Here is a 23,804-nt window from a genome sequence, read left to right on the forward strand (position 1 = left end):
AGGAAAGGCGGCCTTTCCTGACCGGCCCTCACCCATTCTGGTTCTTATTGTTAGGTGTTACAGCCCAGCCTAGCCTGGTCCAAACCTAGACACAGCTCATGCATGGTTCAGCAAGGACAGAGACCAAGCCCAGCCCATCCTACATCTATCCTGGTTCTCATGAGCTCCAAAGGGTGCTAGAGTCTAGCCCAGTCTTGCATGCCTCAGACCCAGTCCACACCCATGCCAAGGGAGACTGCATCCATATCCCGTGACCAGGCTGCATGCCCCACTCTGATCCCCGTGCTTACCAGTGGGACCCACAACCCAGCCAGGGCATCCCCTTAGCTTCCCAACCAGGTCTGATCCCAGTAACTGATCTCACACATGCCAGTGGTTGCTCTGACCCAGCTTGACATAGTCCCTCCCCTGTCTTGGCCTTTGCCTTTGGATGCTGCAGCCTGGCCTAGCCCAGCCATCCCCGAGTCCAAATTCTCACTGGTGGGTGCTGGAACCTACTGCTCTGTCTGCTCTCATCCTTGACTCATGCAAACCAGTAGGTGTGGCAGCCTAGCCCAGTCTGACCTGCATTCCATCCTGTTTTCTGCAGTTAGCAGTTGGCTATGGTTTGCTCAGCCCCACCCTCCGCTGCCTTCCAAAACCAATTCACACACTTGCTGACAGATGGAGCTACCCTGCCCAGCCTGCCCAACACCCAGGCCTGGACCATGTGCTAATTAGTAGGAGCTATGACCCACTAGAGGAGTTTCCCAGGTTCCTCCACCGGGGCCACTGCCAGACCCGGATTTCACACATGCCAGTGGGTGCTTGGCCCTTGCTCAACATGGCCTGCCCCATCCGTCCCAGCCTTTGTATGAGCTGGTACGGCCCAGCCTACTCCACACCCTGTTTTAGGGTGCTCAGGTGGGTGCTGCAGCCTGGACCTGCCTGCTTGTTCCTAGCCCCAGTACTGGTGAGCATTGGTGAGTTCCATGGTCATGCCTAGCTCAGCCCATCACCATCCCAACTCTCAAGCTAATCAGTGGGACCTATAGTTCCATAGGGCTAGGCCCACATATCCCCCACAGAATCCACCCCTGGACCTGGTTCTCTTGCGTGCTGGTTGGTGTCATGGCCCAATCTAATGTGACCCATCCCCTGACCTAACACTCATGTCAGGTAATGGGATCTAGCCCTGCCAGACAGGCCCCCAGCCATAGTTTGTGTGTGCGCTGGTGTGTGTTGGTCAGCCGTGTTTCATGCTAACAAGCCCAAGCTGGGACTTCCACGTAGGCTGGTGCATCAGTCTGACCTAAAAATATATCCAGGTCTCTCCCCTCCAAACCTTCAGGTCTCAGTCGCTTCACTTACCTGCAAGTTCAGTGGCCCTGCTGTTGGGTGTCCCTCAGGATTCATTCTTCACCTACATGTACTGTGGCCTTATCTATGGATGTCCCTAGGCAGTAATTCCATACTCCCAAGGCCCTAGAGCTCACTGCCAGGCAGCCAGTGGGCAGAGCCTGGTGTCAGTTGTCGCTCCGGCCGCCCACAAGCCCAGGACCCTCCCCTGACCTAGCAGCACTGCATGGGGAGCTAGGATCCCCAGCAGGAAGTCTGGGCCAAGTGGGTACCCCCAGCCACAGCCACAGCCATGTGGCTGGGAGCCCCAGACACCTGTGCTGTACCACTACTCAGCCTTACTGCCTCCATCTGTGAAATCTTTATGTTCAACAAGAGAACACTGGGATCTACCCCAATGAGAAAGTCTAAGTTTTTCTTTTTTTTAAAGATTATTTTATTTTTATTGGAAAGTCAGATACACAGAGAGGAGAGACAGAGAGGAAGATCTTCCATCTGTTGGTTCACTCCCCAAGTGTCCTCAACAACTGGAAATAAGCTGATCCAAAGCCAGGAGCCAGGAGTTTTTCCAGGTCTCCCATGCGGGTGCAGGACTCCAAGGCTTTTGGGCCATCCTTGACTACTTTCCAGGCCACAAGAAGGGAGCTGGATGGGAAGTGGGGCCACTGGGATTAGCCATATGAGACATCTGAAAGAGGCTCCTGGCTCCTGGCTTCAGATTGGCTCAGTTCTGGCTGTTGAGACCATCTGGGATATGAAACAGTGGATGGAAGATCTCTTTCTCTCTCATCTAGTCTTTTCTCTCTCTGCTAAATCTATCTTTTTTTAAAAAATAAATCTTTAAATTTTTTCCCTATTTCCTTCAGCTCCTCTTGCATAGGTTAAGTCTATCTAACCATTTTAACATACTCAGAAGGACAGCAAATGCTCTGTGAAAAGTGCATATTTAAAAACTTCGCTGTGATAATTCAGAAACGAGGTAAAGGCTTTTAGGGACCCAACCATTTCATCTGCTGCCTCCTGGTTGACATTAGTAGGAATCGGACTTGGGAGTAGAGTTGGTACTCAAACTTAAGTTCTCTGAATCGGGAGGCAGGTGTTCCAAGAGGCGTCTTACCTACAGAGCCAAGCATCCACAGGGTGGACACCACATTTACTGGTTAGATAATCCTGCTTTTCTAGTTCATTCATCATTGACATTCTAAATCCACTACGGTTATTAATTAGCATTCTACTAATGAACAGTTTTTCTCCAACTATTTATTCCTTCCTTGATGTTGGTAAAGACTCCTGGATTACTATTCAATTAGACTCTACTAAAGTCACCGTGTATTTTGATGCTGAAATTGTCCCCGTTTTACTTCAAATAGTTCCGTGTCCTCTGATGCATTCCCATCATTCTTACATGCTGGGACCATAAGAAATTCCAGACTCATCTGATACTTTCCACAAATCAGCTTTTCCTTCAAACAGCCCCCGACCTCCACCCTTCCTGAAAAACCTATAATTCAACCTCCAGGTTCCTCCGCCTCCTGCCGGCAAAGCGGAACCTTCATGCCCCACCCCCACGACCTGGGCGGGAGAACAAAGGCCGCGGACAAACCTGTTCCGGTCAGGGCGGAAGTCCTGGCGAGCAGGGGGCGGTTCCGTGTCAGATGATCCGAGCTGGTGTGGGAGGTTCGGAGGTCCGCTCGGACGGACGGACGGACAGGCCAAGTGACTGGCTGACCGGAACACCGAGGGACGACAGCCCTGGAAGTGTTCGCTGCGCTGAGGCAGGTACGAGAGCGGCTCGGGGAAGCGGCCGGGCCGTGAGGACTGGAGGCGAGAGTGGAGGACGGACACGGGGGACCCCCGGGCTGCCCGACCCCTCGAGAACCCCAAGGGAAGCCCGGGGTGGAAGTGGGGTGCTGCTCTCGGCTCCAGAAGGAAGGTGGGCTTCTCGTCTCGTGGGGGAAACAGGCTTCCAGAGAGAGAGAGAGAGAGAGGTGGCGGGGGAGGGGGGACTGTTTTGGCGAGTTCCTTCCGGGCAGGGAAGTGGTGGTGGGGAGTCTCGTTCTGACCCCTTATCCCCCTTTCTGCGCCTCCTGGGTTGTCCCCGTCTCTCTCTCATGTCGGAGGAGGGGTGCATGAACGAGCTTAGCACGAGAAGCACTGGGCTGAGACTGGTGTTGAAGGCTTCACCTGCCGATACAAGTGTGCGTTCTGGAAGGAGGTGTCAGGTCCCTAACCACCCCGAGCTGGGTTGTGGGGGGCGCAGTTCCCTCATTTGTGAAATGGAGCCATGTTTTTGTCCTCCCCCCCCCCCCCCCAATTGGGTCCTTGAGGCCCTTTGGAACTCCCTGGGAGGCCGGCTTTGCAGGTCTGGTTTAAAGTCTGGGCAGGAACTTGGACTCTGTGCTTTGAATCCGCCTCTTTACTCATAGCTTGTTTGAACGCGGTGGAGTTTTAAGTTCACCCGTTCTGGTCATTCCTGGCTTTGAGGCAGCTAGAGCCAGTGGGGGTGCTGCTGCTGGTGGGAAACTTGGAAAGGACTGGAGTGTTTAAAGAAAATCCTGGAAGAGAACTGGTGACTTTAAAAACTTGGCTGGGGGACAAACACCTGTTACAACCTAGTGGGCTTCTGCTCTGAGAAGGAGGCGGATGCAGGATAATCTTTCAAGAAGATGGTTACTTCCTGGAGAACTCTGGAGGCATGCTTAGAGGTGGCCAGCTCTAGTAGGGCTGGCAGGGAGTTGAAGGAGACACACAGGTGTTAGGCAGAAATCCTTCCCAAAGGAAAAGTCTCAAAGTCGTTTGAGTCTTTCTGGGGTACACTCAGCCCTCAAGTCAACTTGAGTTTTTTTTTTCTTGACACTTCTGCCCTCCAGCCCACATCTGCTGACAGCAAGGCGGGTGCCAGCTGGCCTGACATAATCGCCTCCAGGTTGTCCCATGCGCCATGCTCCTCCTTCGAGGACTTTGGAGTGAGCTTACATCTGACAGAAGGGCTTTATGAGTGTTTGTTACGAAGTGTTAGGTTTGTTATAAACAAGGTTGTTTGTAGTAGCTTATGTGCTAAGAACAGTTTGGAATCGGAAGACTTTGGGGTTGAGCGGGAGAAACTGCTGAGTATTTTGCCTCGAAGAACTGAATTGGAAGGGCCTCTAGAGGTTGTTTATGTCAGCCTTTTTGTTTTGTTTTTAAGATTTCTTTATTTTTATCTCAGAGGCAGATTTATGAAGAGAGAAGGAGAAAGATTTCCATCTTCTGGTTTACTCCCCCAAGGGCTGCAGCAGCCAGAGCTAAGCCAATCCAAAGCCAGGAGCTTCTTCTGGATTTCCCAGATGGGTGCAGGAACCCAAGGCTTTGGGCCAACCTCCACTGATTTCCCAGGCCCTAAGCAGGGAGCTGAATTGGAAATGGAGCAACTGGGACTAGAACCAGTAGCCATCTGGGATGCAAACAGTGGAGGCGTAAGATTAACATGACAAGCCACCATGCCGACCCCTAGGCCATCCTTCTCCATGGAACATAAATCCTCCTTTGTATCTCTCTTCAGCATTGTCTGTGTAAATGTGTGACAATGCTTGTGGTCTTATAGATGAGTTTGTTTGTTTTTAAGATTTATTTATTTGAAAGGTAGAGTCACAGAGATCTTCCATCTGCTGGTTTCTTTCCCCAAGTGGTCACAAATGCCAGGGCTCAGCCAGGAGGAAGCAGAAGCTAGGAGCTGTGTGTGGGTGGCAGAGGCCCCGGGCACATAGGCTGGCATCTGTGGCCTTTCCAGGTGCACTAGCAGGAGTTTGATGGGCAGTGGCATAGCCAAAACATGATCATTCTGATGTGGGATTCCGGCGTCTCACGCAGCAACGTAGCCTGCACGTCAAAGCTGGCCTTTATTGTAGACTGGCTTTCTACCCAGTGTCTAAAACCACCCTGTTAGGGATTTGCCAGGCCGTTTGATTTACATGTAATGTGCAGGTGATGGTTCTCGTTTACCTTTATTTTTCTAACCAAATGTGGAATTTCCTTATCTGGTGCTTTACAAGTAGATTCCTTTTTCACTACCTGTTGGAATGTTTCAAAATGCTCCCCTTGTCTTACAGAACAGAGATTTCCCAATTATGACCGAATTCTTGGGTCGCTCCCCCTGCCCCGCAACAAACAAGGCTGAAATTAAACCTGTGTTTATGTTTGTGTTTCTCAAGACTGAAAAAGAAAAGATGTTTCCTCTTTAAGAAGCCCATGGATTGGTGTTTATTGTTAAGTGTGCTCTTCCAGTCACTGGTCTGAAGAGATACATCTGGAAAAGGGGGTTCACTGGCAAAAAATACGTTTGGGGAAGGCTCTGTAACATTTGTATTAATTAGTCACTACTGTACAAGCCTTGAGATCAAACTCCTTCAGCAGGGGAGGAGTTTGTTTTGGCTCGCAGTGCTAGAGGCTCACAGGCCAAGACTGGGAGGCCTTGTTGGTTTGGCCTCTGATCTGGGCACCTGGCCGTGGTAGAGCACTTGTGGAGAGAGGATCTGTGCTAGCCAGGAAGGGGGGAGGGAAGGAGGAGAGAGAGAGAGACCCTGCCCCGCTCAGGCCTTAGAACCAGCCCTCTCAACAATTAGCTTCCGAGGACCAGCATTGTAGTGCAGTGGGTTAAGCTGCTTACTGCAACACCAGCGTCCAGTAGGAGCACTGGTTCAAGTCCTGACTGCTTCACTTCTGATCCAGCTCCCTGCTAATGTGCCTGGGATGGGAGAAGAAGATGGTCCAAGTACTTGGGTCCCTGCCACCCATTTGAGAGACCCGGATGGAGTTCCATGCTCCTGGCTCTGGCCAGTTGCCGTTATTTGGGGAGTGAACTAGAGGATGGAAGATATCTCTCTCTCTCTCTTTTTCAAGTTTTTTTTTTTTTTTTAAGTTGCCTTCTAGGCTGGCTCCAGAGGTCTAAGACCTCCTACTAGTCCTCAACTCCGATTACTAGCGTTGGATTCTGTTTCTGTCTTCGCCATACCATTGTCTTATGAGTTAGGGTTTAAACAGCTGCAGGAGTTTTGAGAGCCTAATTCTGCTCATTTTTAACGTTTTAAAAATATTCTAAAAATATTATTTATTTGTTTGAAATAGTTCTAGAGAGAATAGACAGATCTAACCCCTGGCTCACCCCCACAAATGGCTGCAGTGGCTGAGGCTGGGCCAGGTTGAAGCCAAGAGTCAACAGCTTTTTCCGGGGCTCCCATATGGGCGCAGAGGCCTAGATACTTGTGACGTATTCCACTGCTTTCCCAGGCTTGTTAACAGGGCGCTAGATCAGAAGTGGAGCAACTGGGACTTGAACTGCAGTCTATGTGGGATAACAGCATTGCGGACACCTGCTTTACCTGCTGTGCTACAGTGGCTCTCCCTCTTTTTTAGTTTATTTGGCAAAGTTAAGAGAGAGAAAAAGAGAAAGAAAAATCTCCTGTATCTGGTTCACTCCTCAAATGAACACTAGGCCAGGCCAAAGCCAGGAGTCAGAAACTTCTTCAGGGTCTTCTGGAAGGTGCAGGAGCCCAAGCACTTGAGCCATCCTCTCCAGCCTTTCCAGAAACATTCGCAGGGAGGTGGATCGGAAGGGAAATAGCTGGGACTCCAACTTGTGCCCATACCTGCTATTCCCTGACTCTGCCCTCTTCCCACAGTGTTGTTCAAATCATGGCATCATTGTCTCTGCTTGGAGTTCTACCACTGCTTAAGAAGTCCTGCTGTAAAGAGATGGACTTTATAAGCCAAGATAATAACTTGCTTCATGTGTTTAATGTAGTGTTGCCAAACTTGGCCAATGGAAACTGTTTTCAAAAACATTAACATTTATGTTCTAAGCTAAAATTGAGGTCTGCGAAACAGCCAATGGGCTAGCAAATGGTCTTTTCATTTTTTTTCTGAAGTTTTATATATTTGAAAAGTAGAGTGGTAGATGTTTTCTCCCTTAATGCCTGCAACAACCAGATTTGGGTCAGGCTGAAGGTAGGAGACTGAAACTCCATCTGGGTCTCCCACATAGGTGGCAGGGACCCAAGGACTTGAGCCATCATCTGCTTTCCCAGGTACATTAGGGAACTTGCTCAGTAGCTATGTAGCCAGGATACAAACTGGCACTCGGCCGTGGGATGTGGGCATCACAAGCAGCAGTGTAACCTGCACAACACACACCCTTGGATTTTCCATTTTTATTTATTTATTTATTTTTAAAAACTTATTTATTTTTATTGGAAAGGCGGATATACAGAGAGGAGGAGAGACAGAGAGGAAGATCTTGCTCTGATGGTTCACTCCCGAAGTGGCTGCAATGGCCAGAGCTGAGCCAATCTGAAGCCAGGAGCCAGGAGCCTCTTCTGGGTCTCCCACACAGGTGCAGGGTCCCAAGGCTTTGGGCCATCCTCGACTGCTTTCCCAGGCCACAAGCAGGGAGCTGTATGAGAAGCGGGGCCACTGGGATTAGAACCAGCGGCCATATGGGATCCCAGCACACTCAAAGCGAGGACTTTATTTTTGCTTGAAAGAATTAGATCTTCTTGGGCCCGGCCTCATGGCCTAGCAACTAAAGTCCTCACCTTGAACGGGCAGGGATCCCATATGGGCACTGGTTCTAATCCCGGCAGCTCCACTTCCCATCCCAGCTCCCTGCTTGTGGCCTGGGAAAGCATTCGAGGACGGCCCAATGCCTTGGGACCCTGCACCTGTGTGGGAGACCCAGAAGAGGTTCTAGGTTCCTGACTTCAGATCAGCGCAGCACTGGCCGTTGCAGTCACTTGGGGAGTGAATCATCGGACGGAAGATCTTCCTCTCTGTTTCTCCTCCTCTCTGTATATCTGACTTCGTAATAAAAATAAATAAATCTTAAAAAAAAAAAAAAGAGTTAGATCTTCCATCCATGGTTTGCTGTCCAAATGGCTACAACATCCAGAGCTGGGCTGACCTGAAACCTGGAGCCAGGGGCTTCTTCCTGGTCTCCTACCCGGGGTGCAGAGACCCCAGGCATTGTACCACCCTCTGCTGCTTTTTCCAGGCCATTCACAAAGAGCTGGATTGGAAGTAGAGCAGCTGGCACTTTAACCGATATCCATGTGGGATGTGGGTGCCATAAGTGGAGGATTAGCTTGCTATGCCACCATTCTGATCCCAGTAGGTTTTTTTTGTTTGTTTGTTAAATTATGTATTTGAAATGATTGCAAAGAGAGTGAACAAGCTTTTATTTGTGCATTCACTTCCCATATGGCCTTAACAGCTAGCGCTGCGCAAGGTCAAAGCTAGGAGCTCCCTCAGGGTCTCAACATGGGTGCAGGGTCCCAAGTACTCGTGCCAATCTTTGCTCTTTTCTCAGGCACATGAGCAGGGAGCTGAATCAGAAGTGGAGCAGGAGGGACTTGAACTGGTACCCATATCGGAAGCTGACATGGCAAGTGGTGTGTTAACTCACTCCACAATGCCAGCTCCACCCCAGTAATTCTAATTATGAAAGTAATATATGCTCATTGTAGACATGTTGAAAAATAGAAATGCCGCCTCCTCTCTGGCCCCAATCTCTAATTCCACTATCTAAAGAGAACCTTTGTTGCAGTTGCCTTATGTCCTCCATGCTTCTCACCAACATTTTTAATGCCTGGAATCACTCACCATCCACAACTGTACACCTTGCTTTTTCCTGCTAACATTGTAACATGATGTTTGCATGTTTCCCCCAGCCTCTTCTGCAGGCATTACTTCCAGCGCCTGCGGATTTCCCTTCTGTAACCATTCTCTTCATTATTCAATAAGTCAGTGAACCTGGCGGTATAGACACAATGTATACAATGAGCACTCCACATATTCTTAATAGGGCAGAAATGTAGTTTTGATACACTTTTCTAAGGAGCACAAATTACTTTAAAGCTTTATTGTGTTAACATATAACCTAAGATTTGCTATTTTGAGCGTTGTTGAATGTGGAATTCAGTGACATTAGGGGCCCTCACAGTGTTGTGTAACCATCACCACTGTTTTGAAAACTTTTTATGACTTCTGGGCCCAGTGTGGTGGCCTAGCAGCTGAAGTCCTCGCCTTGAAAGCACTGGGATCCCATATGGGCACCGGTTCTAATCCTGGCAGCTCCACTTCCCTTCCAGCTCTCTACTTGTAGCCGGGGAAAGCAGTCGAGGACAGCCCAAAGCCTTGGGACCCTGCACCCGTGTGGGAGACCCAGAAGAAGCTCCTGACTCCTGACTTCAGATCAGCGCAGCACCGGCCGTTGCGGCCACTTAGTGAATCATCAGACAGAAGATCTTCTCTGTCTCTCCTCCTTTCTGTATATCTGATTTGTGATAAAAATAAATCTTAAAAAAAAAAAAAGGAAACTTTTCATGACTTCAGACAGAAACTCTGTACCCATTAGGCAGCGATTCTCCATTTTCTCCCTTCAACATTTAATAATCTCCAATCCAATTGCTGTCTCTGATTATGTCAATTCTAGGTATTGGAATATATAAGGGAGTAACACAATGTATGACCCTTTGTAGAAATGCAGATTGTGTGTGTGTGTGTGTGTGTGTGTGTGTGTGGTGAAATACATATAACATTGGGAACAATGGCTCAGTTGGCTAATCTTTCACCTGCAAGTGCCAGCATCCCATATAAGTGCCAGTTTGTGTCCCTTCTGCTCCACTTCCAATCCAGCTCCCTGCTTGTGTCCCAGGAAGGCAGTGGAAGATGGCTCAGATCCTTGGGACCCTGCAGCCACCTGAGAGATCTCAAATTGGCTCCTGGCTGTGGATCAACTCAGCTCCTGGTGAGGTTGGGGAATGAGCCAAATCTTTCTGTCTGTCCTTTTCTCTGTAAACCTTCCTTTCCAACAAAAAATAATTTTAAAAAATAGCAACTTAAATTGACCACTTATCCGTTTAAAGTTCAGAGATACCAAGTGCATTTGTATGTACTTTGCTGTGTGTCTCCAGAACTCTCTTCATTCTGCAGGACTGGATCTCTACACTCAGGGAGCTGCAACTCCCAGTCCCATGTGCTGTCCAGCCCCGCAGTTACCATCCCGCTGCTTGATTTTGTGACTTGGCCACTCTCAGTAGCTCAAATAAGTAGAATCGTGTGTGTTGGGAGGCGGCACACGGACTTACCTGAGCCAGCCGTTTCAGGGCTCCTCTAGGTCTAGCACACATCAGATTTCCTTCCTTGTTAAGGCTGAGTAGCATCCTATTGTCTAAATATGCCACATTTTGCGCATCTGTTCTTCTGTTGATAACACTTGCATTGCTTCCGTATTTAGCTGTTTTGAATAATGCAGTTAGAAACACGTGCATGTATGCATGTATGTCTTTGAGACCTTTCAATCCTTTGGGTACATACTCAAAAGTAGAATGCTGGGTAATGCGGCAGCCATAGCAACCCTCATGTATTTTTTTTTTCCCCATTAAGGAAAGGCTATATTAACACAAACACACACAATCCACAAAGAGGTAAGACATTTAAATCACCACGTTGTTAACACACATGTGGCAGCTGGACATCACAGAGCCAAACAAACGCTTGAAGGAGGTGGCAGTACATCGGCTTCCAGTGGTGGAGAGAGCATCTTCATAGGCAAAGGGGGCCCCAGCTTAAACACCTGGCCAGTTCTCTCTTCTCATCAGGGATCACGAGAGCACTCCATCCAAGGGAATCTCTATAGCATTTTCTCCAGCAGCTACCCCATCTTACATTCCCCCCATGAGAGCACCAGGGTCCCATTTCTCCAAATGCTCACTAACCTGTCTTTTCTGCTTTTGTCATAGGAGCCATCCTAATGGGATGAGGTAGTACTTCATTATAATTTTCACTTGCATTTCCCTTATGATTAGTTACTTGAATGTCTTCTTCAGAGAAATAACTCAAATCCTTTTCCCACTTTTGGATTGAATTTCTTTTGGCAAGACTTAGGATTTTTATTACATTTTAGATATTAAGCTGGTATTGGGTACCTGATTTACAAATTTTCCCCTTTCTGCTTTTTATGTTGCTATTTTATTCTGCTAATGGTGTCTGTAACACTGTTACCACATAACTTAAAAAGATTTCATGAAATCTATTTTTCTTGCTGTTACTTCTACCTTTTGTGTCATATTCAAGAAACTATTGCCTGAAATATAGTCTTTTAAGGATTTATTTATTTGGTTGAAAGAATGACAGGGGAGAGATGGAGTGAAATCTTCCATCTGCTGGTTTACTCTCCAAATGGCCACAACAGCCAGGTCTGGGCCAGGCTGAAGCCAGGAACCTAGAACTTCTTTTGGGTCTCCCAGAGGATGTCTTCCTAGACATAATAATTGTTGAATTGGAAGTTGAGTAGCTGGCACTTCAGCTGGCACTGCAGTGTGAGATACCTAGCTTAATGTGCTGCACCACAGCAACAGCCTCAGAAGCGTGGTGTTTCAAGTAGGAACCAGGTGACTTCCGGATTAAGATTCTCAGTAGTGGTCCTTTTTATGGACTGGTTATCATTTCACTGGTCAGTGGGAGCACCTCAGTGGTGGGTCCTTGTCTCCAGCTAGGGACAAGGGAAACAGAGATAAGAGGCAGCATTTGGATTGCCCTTGAGGCAGACCACACCTGCTTCTGTGGAAGTGGCCCAGGGGACTGGCTCGCCATTCCATCCTAGGGCCAGTCACCAGATGGATTCCCACAGTAGTCACTTACCGCACCTGACTATACCAGGCTCTCTCCCAGTAACTCTCTAGAAATGCTGTGTGATACCGGCAAGGCTGGGATTGGCAAAGCAAATAGCTCTCTGAACAGTGAGTAGGTCCTGGGCAAAGTCCAAGGCAGATTTCTTGTTTTTCTCTTTTCCTAATAAACATTGAAGACTTTCATTTTCTTTGTTTCAGTGGCAGAGGAGAGGGGTGGAGAGAGAGAGGTCCCATCTTCTGGTTTACTTCCCACATGGCCACAGTGACTGGGCCAGGCAGACGCTCACAGCTGGAATTCATTCCCCGTCTCATATTAGGCAAGGACCTGTCCGCCTGAGCCATCACCTGCTGCCTCCAGGGTATACTGCAGCAGGAAGAAGCTGGAATTGGAAGAAGAGCCAGGACTTGAACACCAGGCACTCCAGCATAGGATGTGGGCATTTCCAAGTGGTGATTTACTTGCTACACTAAAGACCCACCTCTTTGGATCTCTTTTTGAAAAAGAAGTAAGACCTGGGCTTTGTCAAGTAAAGGCTGTTTTGGAATGTTTTCTTCTTCATTGGTTGAAACTTGTCAACCTAACTCTTTGTTTTTTTGTAGTAGCCGCCTTTCAGAGTATTTTAGAGGTTTTTAGTTCATCCTCAGGTGCAGTTGGAATTAGCGAGATGTCCTAGAATTTGCATAGATTTTTCTGGAATGCATGAAAAATGAAAACAAGAGCTGCCATGAGCCAAGGGAGGGACAGGGATCTCCTCTTGCCAGTGAAGACACTTGGCCTCACAGGAGACAAAGTCCTCAGGCTCCAAGGTTCCTTCCACAGTGTTCTAGAAATCCAGAGTGCTTAGCTGGGATCTGGCCATTCTGAAGAGCTTTTCTTTGATACAGTAGGTTCCCCAGCCATGCTGATGTGAATTGAAATTGGCGTTTTCTCACCATTCAATCGTGTACATGTATGTCAGGCATCTAGTGCCTGTCGGACACTATGCTGTTGGCCCCGGAAGATAATTGTCTAGTGTGGACAGTAGACTGTCCTCTGAATGAGTAAGAGCATCTCTGAGGAAGTGAGTACCAATTTAAGAGAGCCTTGAGCCACTTAATTTCTGGTTACTGATCCCTGATTCCCACCCTACTCCCATTTAAGGGCTTGGGGCTATGCTTGCTTTTTAAAAAGTAAGACAGTTAGGACTATAGAACAATTATGTAACATTTCCAGTTTTGGAAAAAGAAAAAAACGTAATCACTTGAAAATGTTTTGTTCTTGTGAGATTACTGATTTGACGTAACTTCAGTTACTTAGGTTGATTGGTCTTGAGTTATGAAGTTCTGAGTGTCCCTAAACATCAGACCTTTGAGTTGCTCTGGAGCGACCTGGCCTTGTGTTGAGTAAGGGACCTGGAAGCTGGGTCTGAACACACAAGGACAGATCACAGAGGTACCATCGGTTAAGCATGTAGGCTTGGGGTCAGAAGGCTTTGCCTCTGACTGGCTCTTTGACCATGGGCAAGTGACCTAACCACTCTGAACCTTGACCTCGCTTCCCATTGGATGTTAATGATGGAATAATGACCTTTAAGTGGGCAGTACAGAAAAATGGGGTCATTTATGTAGAAAGGGATAAGAGTTGTGATAACATTTAAGCACTCCTGAGCAGTATCTGGGTTTTGTCTGGGTCACTAAGCCTGTCACACTTTAGGTCTCCTTCGGCACATCAGGGTATGTAGTTCTGATTCACCTGCTCTGCCTTCAAGGAACACTTGAAGGCATTCTTCATTAAGAAGAATTTATGACTCACGGAGCAAATTAACCAAGTATCTGCTGATTGTGTAGGGGCGGGGAGGAGCATAGAGAGGCAGTTGTGCCTTCTGTGCACGTGGTGGGCACACCTACAAGGGGAGAGGACTCACATTGCTGGAGCACTGTGCCAGCTCCTTTCCGTTTATCTCTTTAATTCTCACAGCTCCTTTTCCCCCACTGATGAGTAAAGCAAAGGTGCGAGGAAAAGTCCCTAAGTGGTGGAGCTGAGATAAGAACTCAAGAGCCTCTGCCAGGGTAACTTGTAGAAACAAAAGTTCTTAGAAAGTCAAGAAGCATTGTAAGACACTGATCAAAGGGATTGGAAAAGGGAGTCTGTTGGATATCCCTTAAGATTTTGTGCCATTACTAGGTAGTTCAAATCCCACTCCCCACCCCAAGCCCCCAAAAGGCAAAAAGAGAGATTTTCCATCCTCTGGGTAATTCCCAAAATACCTGTAGTAGCTGGGGCTGGGCCACGCTAAAGCCAGGAACTGAATTCTTAAAAAAAAAAAAAAAAGAATTGTTTATTTGTTTGATTAGAAAGACAGATTTACAGGGAGAAGGAGATGCAGAAAGATCTTCCATCTGCTGGTTCGCTCCCCACGTGGCCACAATGGCCGCAGGTGAGCTTCCTCCAGGTCTCCCATGCGGGTGGGTGCAGGGTCCCAAGGCTTTGGGCTGTCCTCTGCCTTTCAAGGCCACAAGCAAGGAGCTGGATGGGAAGTGGAGCAGTAGGGACATGAACTGGCACCCATATGTGTTCTCAACACTTGCAAGACAAGGATTTATCCACTGGGCCATCACGCCAGGCTAAAGTTGGGAATTGAGATCTCAATCTGGGTCTTCCATGTCAACCACTTGCCTTCACTGCTGCCTTCCTGGGTGCACACTGACAAAAGGCTGGAGCCAAGAGTGGAGCAAGGACTTTAACCTAGACATTCCAATAAAGGATGTGGGCATTGCAAGTAGAGTGTCAACCGTTACGCTGAACACCAGCCCGAAAACTTGTAATCTTTTATTTGGTAATCTTTAAGAAAATCATTGAGGATACAGCAGGTTAATCCCATTCCCTTTGGTGCTGGCATCCCATATGGGCACTGGTTGATGTCCCAATTCATCCCATCCCACTGTCGATTGCAGCCTGGGATAAGCAAAGGGGAATCTCAGTGCTTGGGATCCCACACCCACGTGGGAGACCTGGAAGAAGCTCTCTGCTTCGGATCAGCTCAGCTCTAGCCATTGTAGCTATTTGAGAAATGAACCAGCAGATGTAAGACCTTCTTTTTTATCTCCCCTCTCTGTAAAAGTCTGCCTTCTAAATAATGATAAAACTTTAAAAAATCATGGACACTCAAAACTGAATGAATGTACAAAACTCCCTGTGAGTTCAGAAACAGAAGAAAATGTAAGAAAGAACATGCTGCTCAGATGTGTTTTATTTGAAAATTCTTGCATCTCCAGGGCTTAGCGTAGTGCATGGAACATAATGGGCCTTAAAGTAATCAGCAAATTTAAAATGTCTTTCCATGCTTCCACACTTACGCTGTATTCCTCATTGACCTAACATCCATCCTCTTAAACACGTGTCATTGGCAAGGATATGAGGAAATAGGCACACTTAAGTGTTTCTCGTGGGAGTAAGAATTGGTATATCCGCTTGGGAAGGTTCTTGGCACTATCAGAGTTACAAAGATAGATACTTTTTTTTTTTTTTTAAGATGCTTTTTATTTTTATTGGAAGGTCAGATCTACAGAGAGGAGAGACAGATCTTTTATCCACTGGTTTACTCCACAAGTGGCTACAGCAGCCAGAGCTGAGCTGATCTGAAGCCAGGCGCTTCTTCCATGTCTCCCATGTGGGTACAGGGTCCTAAGACTTTGGTCCATTCTTTGCTTTCCAAGATCACAAGCAGCGAGCTAGATGGGAAGTCGAGTAGCCAAGATACAAACCAGCACCTCTATGGGATCCTGTCAGTTGCAAGGTGAGGATTTAGCCGTTAGGCTGTCATGCTGGGCCCAGATAGGTACTTTTATTTATTTGAAAGTCAGAGAGAGGGCCCAGTGTGATAGCCTAGTGGCTGAATCCTCACCTTGCGACCACTGGGATCCCATATGGGTGCCAGTTTATGTTTCAGCTACTCCTCTTTCCACCCAGCTCCCTGCTTGTGGCCTGGGAAAGCAGTCGAGGACAGCCCAGAGCCTTGGGACCCTGCACCCACATGGGAGACCTGGAGGAGGCTCCTGGCTCCTGGCTTCAGATAGCTCAGCTCTGGCTGTTGTGGCCACTTGGAGAGTAAACCAGCGGACAGAAGATCTTTGTCTCTCTCGTTCTCTGTAGATCTAACTTTCCAATAAAAAAAAATAATAAAATAAATCTTTAAAAAAAAAAGAGAGAGATGGAAAAAAGAAGAAAAAAAATTGTGGAAAAAAAAAAACTTAATAGGTATGTAATTCCACTATCTAGAGACCATTCTAGCTCGTATTTTTGGCTTCTTTTTCCTATGTGTTTGTCATAGCTGCTATGTAATAGCAACTGTTACTATATAACATGCCCAGTTTATATACAATTTTGCATCCTGCCTTTTTCATTTATCATTCTGCCTTGGAATTAAAATTCCTTTGTAAGTAAATACCTATGAGGGCTTTATGTAACCTGTTTAATAACCTATGATAGAGTAAGAGACAGTGAGGATTACAACATATAACCTGTCATGTGGATGTAGCCGTTTACTTAGCCAGGGAAAGGAGAGACAGACAGACAGACAGGGCCATGAAAATCCCGGAATCCTCTGGAAGGTTTGGTGGATCTGGGTCATGCCCTGCCGTAGGAGCCAGAGCTGAGGGCAGTGAGCGCCCAAGGCTTTTCTTCTTGCCTCCGTTCTGCCCTCGCTTCCTTTCCATCCCAGGTGCCCAGTAACTGGGTTGCCTCGTTAGTTTATTTTTCTGTTTCCTCCTTCTACCGAAACTTTTTAAATATCTGCAACCTTTTAAAGAGCATTTCATTTATTTGAGAGTCAAGGAGCTCCTAACCGCAATGCCTGCTGTGACCTGACCCATGGGCCAGGCTGAAGCCGGAAGCTGGGAACCCAGCCCACGTCTCTCACGTAGGTGGCCAGGATCCAAATAATTGGGCTGTTGCTGGCACCTTCCAGGGTCTGCTCTGGCAGGAAGCTGGCTGTCTATATCCTGAATGCCTGAATCTTGAATAAATCCAAGTAAGGCTAGGATTGTTCAAGGGAATGGGGAGATTTGAGAGTGCTAGAGAAATGCACTTGGGCAACCCACTAAGAAGCCAGTCCTCACGGACTTTCTTGTCTTTTGGGATCTGAAAGGTCGTTTATGTCCTTGGCCCTGGCTTTGAGGACCAAGTCTGTGTGGGCTGCCCTAGGGACCTAAACAATGAATTCTAAACTTTTAGAACTTGTTTTTGTGTGTTCCAAGTTCCACTCAGCTTACTCAGATTTCTTCCCACTCCAGCCTTCCATGAGTATGATGCATATGATGCAGACATTCTCGGAATGTAGGTCTCTTCTCTGCCTAGTGAGCCTCCCTGTGGCGCAGGAGGCGGATGGTGATCCACATAGATGGGCCCAGACATGCCAAGACTTCTGGTGCCAAGGTCCCATAGGAACAAGCATGTGCCCGCAAGAACCAGACTTCTGCCAAGACTGTCCCAGTTATGTATCACACAAATTTGTAATATTCATCACGAAGATAAACATTTCTAGGTGCCTCTGGGGTCCAGGAATTAGCATCAAAGAGATGGAGAAGGCAGATTAGGAATACCTCCAGTTCTCCAGAAACAGACCAAACACAAGAATGTTATGAAGAGATTTCCTCATGCAGTCAAGTGCCTTGTTTTGTGTTCTCTGACTCGCAGAGCTCCTGTGGAGTAAGCCTGAGCAAGAGGACCAGAGGGCAGCTCTGGAAAGGTAACAAGAATGAGAGCGTTTGGTTAGTCCCCCTCACCTGCCTGGCTCTGCATGTCTTCTCTCTTTTTTTTTTTTGAGATTTTATTGGAAAGTCAGATATACAGAGAGGAAGATCTTCCGCCCATTGATTCACTCACCAAGCGGCCACAACGGCTGGAGCTGAGCCAATCAGGAGCCAGGAGCCAGGAGCCTCTTCTGAGTCTCCCATGTGGGTGCAGGGTCTCAAGGCTTTGGGCCGTCCTTGACTGCTTTTCCAGGCCACAAGGAGGGAGCTGGATGGGAAGCGGGGCTGCTGGGATTAGAACCGGCGCCCATATGGGATCCCAGCATGAGGACTTTAGCCACTAGGCTATTGTGCCAGCCCAGCTGTGCATTTCTATGGGATCAATTAGATATTGCACATCTGCCTTGGTCCCAACACCACTTAGGTTGCCCTGAACATTGCTGAGAAGTGTTTTCCAAACTGGGTGTGAAAACATTTTTTTAAGACTAATTTTTTTTTTTTTTTAATTTATTTGAAAGAGTTACAGAGAGAAGGAAAAACAAATCTTTACTTTGGTTTGCTCCACAAATGGCCACAATGACTGGAGCTGGGCTGATCTGGAGCCAGGAGCTTCTGTTGGCCCTCCCACTTGGGTGCAGGGCCTAAGTGCTTGAGCCATCCTTTGCTGCTGCCTAGACCCTAAGCAGGGTGCTGGATCAGAAGTGGAGCAGCCGGGGCACAAGGCAGTGCTCATATGGAATCCTGGGGGCTCTTGAAGTGGGGAGGTTGCCAGTTGCCATCGCGCTGACCCCAGACTTGCTCCTGTTTAGGACTCTGCAGTTGGTGATGTCAGACCTTAAATGGGATTGACGTTGCAGTCTTACTCATTTTTTTTCTTATTCATTTTTTTATTGCAAAGTCAGATATATAGAGAGGAGGAGAGACAGGAAGATCTTCCGTCCGATGATTGGTTCAGCTCCAGCCGTTGCAGGCACTTGGGGAATCAATCTAAAGCCAGGAGTCCGGAGCCTCTTCTAGGCCTCCTACGTGGGTGCAGGGTCCCAAGGCTTTGGGGTTGTCCTCGACTGCTTTCCCAAGCCACAAGCAGGGAGCTGGATGGGAAGTGGGGTCACCGGGATTAGAACCAGCACCCTTATGGGATCTCTGTGCATTCAAGGTGAGAACTTTAACCACTACACTATCGTGCCAGGCCTTCCTACAATGTTTTAAAGCAGATGCTCAGTGTCTTATTATTCCTTCACAAATATGTGTGTATCTCTAGCAAATGAGAACTTTTTTTTTTTTTTTACAAAAATTATACAATACCATTATCATACTCAACAAAGCTAGGGCCCGGTGTGATGTCGTAGTGACTAAATCTTCACCTTGCAAGTGCCAGGATCCCATATGGGCACCAGTTCTGGCTGTTCCACTTCCTGCTTGTGGTCTGGGAAAGCAGTCATGGATGACCCAAGGCCTTGGGACTCTGCGTCTGCGTGTAAGACCCAGAAGAGGTTCCTGGCTTTGGGTAGGCTCTACTCCGGCTGTTGCAGCTGCTTGGGGAGTAAATATGTGGAAGATCGTTCTCTCTCTCTCTCTCTCCTTCCCTCCCTCCTTCTCCTCTCCTCTCATCTCTGTAAATCTGCCTTTTCAATAAAAATAAATAAACCTTAAAAAGAAAAGCTAACAATCCTGTGATACTAACACCTAGACTGAATGTCCTTCCGAGTTGATCTGTTTGAGTCTGGTTCCGTTGAGAGCCATGCACTGAAAATGTCTTTGTTCTCAGCCTGTAGCTCTAAGCCCCACCCTTGCTAGTTTTTGGACAAATTTGGTAATTTGTCCCTTAGAAAATCTTTTTTTTTTTTTTTAATCTATTTTATTGTATTGTTGACAATCTTTATGTCCCTTAGAAAATCTTACATACTGGATTTGACTGATGGTGTCTTCATGGAATTTGTGTGTATATTATGAGATTTATTCATTTATTTGAAAGGCAGATGATTTGGAAAGAGAGGAAGAGGAAAAAGAGGGACAGAAAGAGATCTTCCATCTGCTGGTTCACCTGGTTTAGTGTGCAGGTGACCACAGTGCCAGGACGAAGCTGGGACGAAGCCAGGAGCCAGGAACTCATCTGGGTGCTCCACCTGGGTGGCAGGGGCCCAAGCACTTGGGCTGTCATTTGCTGCCTTCCTTGGAGCATCAGCATGGAGGGATCAGAAATGGAGCATCCGGGATTCGAACCAGCACTCTGATAAGGGATTCCTGCTTCACAAACAGTGGCTTCAGCTGCTGGGCCGCTACAGCCACCGCTGGGGTTAATACATGCATGTATTTTCTGTAAACAGGTAATGCTGCCTCCACATTCTAAGGCAAAAATGTTTGAGTGGTGATGTTGGGTACTTATTACATCACATCAGGAGGCTAGTTAAGATTGATCAGTGAACCTGTGTACATAGTTCTGAATTTTAGAAGATCTTCTTGAACAAAGACACACAGATTGAATTCCTAGGACACCTGAGCTTGTATAGTGAGGAAAGACCATCAAGTTCTCCCCCCCCCAAAATGCACTGTACCCTAAGATGCAGAGAAAAGATGTGTATGGAAAGGGGGTGCAGAGGGTCTGGCAGAAGTTCTCAGAGCCAAGGCCAGCAAGGCACTGGTGCCACCAGCAACCAGCTGCCCTCCTGGGACATCATGAAAAATGATGTAACTGAGTGAAAACGTGGCGCTGAGCCGGCCGCCTGTGCCTGCCCCAGTCACTGAGCTGCCGTGGTGGTGAGAGAAGCTCACTCCCGAGTCCAGAGCTCTGCATCTGCCGCGAGAAGGCGAGGCAGCTGTGGGGTCTGCAAAGGCGGTGAAGTTTCCGTTCTCATCTCCTGGTACTTTGGGAGCTGACATCAAGGTGGTCCTCAGGGGCTCCGGCGGTGAGTCCTGATCTTACGGAGGAGTTGCTTGGGGGTGAGCAGAAGTGGAAGGACAGTCTGAAAGGCTTGGAAGGGGGCACCCAGAGGCCACGTGGTCTAATGCCTCATTTTACAGATTAGAAAAATGTCGCGAGGAGAGGGATGAACCGGAGGCTGGGCTGAGGTCAGCATTCAGGCCTCCAGTTCTCTGACTGTGGTGGCCAACATTTCTTCCTTGGAATTTCTGAGATGTTGAAGGGACCCGATCACCCAGAATTTGTGAGCGTCCCTTCGAGTTTTGGCCTTTGTCAGCCCTGACTGCATCCTTTGAGTTGGAGGTGGCGGTGGACCGTGGTCTTTCTCTAGCAGCCACTTGGTCTGTCTGTGGTGGCACAGTGGTTTGAATACAAATGTGGTGCTCAGGTATCTGCCAGCCAGGTACCTCAGGCTCCAGGTTCCAGAAGAGGTGGGATCAGAGCAGGATTTCCCAAAACAGAGTACGAGTGTGCCAACTACCTCAGGTCCTGTGAGGATAAACAACTCTTCTTCCTTTGCATTTACCTGTATTTTTCACTTAGGGTGGGCAATACTGGTTTTCCCTCTACGTCAGTGATATATGGCTCTAAATGTAATGAAGCTAAAAACCAACCTTGATTGATTCAGATGAAATAAGGTAGGTGATAGTCTAACGTGGCAAAAGAGAATGAAAAAGATAATAGTGTGGAAACCACTGGGCCAAATGACTTTTGTGGTCCTTCCTGAAAACCTCCTCCCCCCTTAACAGTCACAGGAATGTTTTTATATTCTGGCACATACTGGTCATAGCCTTTTGGCCTGAGCGGAGTCGCTTGCTAGATGGAGGCCGTCCGCAGTTAGAGGACAGCCTGAGCTCCGTTCGATGGAGCACGTGCATATCGTGTGGGTTGGTTCTCAAGGAGAATGTGAAGGTAATCGAGACAGGGTCCTGATTACTCTAGAAAACCAGCTGGAGGCTCTTCCTACAGGCTCTTCAAAAGGTCCCTGACAGCTCATACTATGAGTAGACTGCATGTATCTCAAAAACTTCTTTAGCAACCAAAATAAACTTTAATTTTTCCAGTAACTTCCTGAAGTACCCGCATAACTGAGCCATTGGTATGTTTGTGTGCAATATTCTGGGGGGCACATTCACGGGCCCTGTCTGAGTCACTGCGCTTTGGGTTGTGCCCCACAACTGTTGTCCTCTGCCAGCCTCTCTGGGAATCCGTCTTCCGTCATCACCAGAGTCGGCGGTTGGGAGAAGCCGAGGGGTTTGGTGTGGAAGCTGGAGGGAGCAGGTTGCAGAAGTGAGCATTCAAGGGCTCTTTCTCTACCTTTCAGGAATTCCCCGGGAGAATCTTCACTGACGGCCAAGAATGGCGAGCAAGGGACCCTCAGCCTCAGCGTCCCCCGAGAACTCCAGTGCAGGGGGGCCCAGCGGAAGCAGCAACGGTGCTGGTGAAAGTGGAGGGCAGGACAGCACCTTCGAGTGTAACATCTGCCTGGACACAGCCAAGGATGCCGTCATCAGCCTGTGTGGCCACCTGTTCTGGTCAGTTCCCCGCCGATGCCCCAGCCGACACGCTGCTGTGTTAGGGAAGCCTGAAGCCATGGGCAGCCTTGGAGCAGAAGACCTCCCCCCACGTGGAGTCCTGAGGCTGGATGTCTCCACCCTTGGGTTCCTTCTCCTCCTCTCTAAGGAAATGACATGCCCCACTTTTTAGAAAAGATTTATTCACTGATTTGAAAGGCAGAGTTACAGAGCGAAAGGGAGACACAGATCGCCCGCCCATGTGCTGGTTTACTCCTCAAATAGCCTCAACAGCCAGTGCCGGGATAGGCCGAAGCCACGAGTAGGAACTACATCCAGGTCTCCCACATGGGTGCCAGGGCCCAAGCACTAAGTCCATCTTCTGCTGCCTTCCCAGACACATGAACACAGAGAGCTGGGTCAGAAGTGGAGCAGCTGGGATGTGAACTGGCACCCATATGGGTGGCGGCGGCGTTCCAGGCAGTGGCTTGAACCGTTATGCCACAGTGCTGGCCATGACACTCAGGGTTTACTGAGCACCTGTTACCTGTGGCACCTTGTTGCTTGCTAAGCCTGTAGGAGCAAGGATGCATAGCCATACCTCAGAAAACTCCTCCTTCTGAATCGGGCCTCTGCCACTTTCCTCTGGATGGACCTGCACAGGGGGCTTTTTTGCACATATTGATCCTTATTTTACAGAACTGTTTTGAGTATTAAAAGGCTTGAACTATGTTAGAGATGTGAAGAGCACGTAACATGGAGAAAACACTGTGTATCTGCAGTGGCCAAGGGAGCTGTTACTGTATCATGCCTATGAGTATCACAAAATGGAGTGGTAGAGCCCATATCCCATTACAACCCCAGTGGTTACAGAAGTGCTTCTGGGCTTGGAGATCCTGGGTGAATACAGGTGGGGGGGTAAACATGGAAATAGAGCCACAAGGTCAGTACAGTGGCTTAGCAAACTATCTGCAAGTGCTGGCATCCCGTATGGGTGCTAGTTCATGTCCTAGCTGCTCTACTTCTGATCCAGTTCCATGCTTATTACCCAGGAAAGCAGTGGAGGATGGATCAAGTTTTTGGGCCCCTATAACCTCGTGGGAAACCTGGAGGAAGCTCCTGGCTTCTGGCTTCAGGTCAGCTGGGTTCCAGCTGTTGTGGCCATTTGGGGAATGAAGCAGCAACGGAAGACCTGTCTGTCTGTCTTTCTCTGTAAAATTGGTCTTTCAAGTAAAAATAAATAAGTCTTTTTAAGAAAAAAGTGGAGCCACTAGGACTCAAATTGACACTTATATGAGATGTTGGCAACACAGGTGGAGGCTTAGTGCGCTACACCACAACACCGACCCCAAAACAAGCAAGTTTCAAGGACAGGCTTGTGAACTATTGAGTCATCTGAGACGCTGAGCCTACTGTATACCTCTCACAGCACTCTGAGTAGGAGGTGAGGAATGGTTTTGCTAGGGTTGGACACCAGATTACCAAATCTAGATAAGTTTGATCAGGGAAGTAGTCTAAATAAAGGATTGTTTAAGCAATAGTTGATTTATTTGAAAGATACAGTCACACAGAGAGAGAGTCCTTCCATCTACTGGTTTACTCTACGGTGACCATGATGGTTGGGGCTGGGCCAGACTG

The 23,804-nt window shown here is 47.9% G+C and overlaps 1 protein-coding gene across 3 annotated transcripts in view; it reads left to right on the top strand.

Moving 5' to 3' along the window:
• Positions 1–2,999: 2,999 nt before the first annotated feature.
• Positions 3,000–23,804, top strand: part of LOC101532959 (E3 ubiquitin-protein ligase RNF185) — a 107,339-nt gene continuing 86,534 nt past the window's right edge. The window contains exons 1-2 of one of the 3 annotated variants that reach the window (XM_058656886.1): positions 3,000–3,117; positions 21,977–22,187. In XM_058656886.1, coding sequence (XP_058512869.1) covers positions 22,012–22,187 — 176 coding nt within the window. In that variant the 5' untranslated portion in view covers positions 3,000–3,117; positions 21,977–22,011. Of the gene's footprint in view, positions 3,118–17,327; positions 17,729–21,976; positions 22,188–23,804 lie in introns of those variants that run through there. The other 2 variants (XM_004591995.2, XM_058656887.1) reach the window with 2 other exon arrangements.

Source organism: Ochotona princeps, chromosome 29 (assembly GCF_030435755.1).
Source record: "Ochotona princeps isolate mOchPri1 chromosome 29, mOchPri1.hap1, whole genome shotgun sequence".
NCBI lineage: Eukaryota > Metazoa > Chordata > Mammalia > Lagomorpha > Ochotonidae > Ochotona > Ochotona princeps.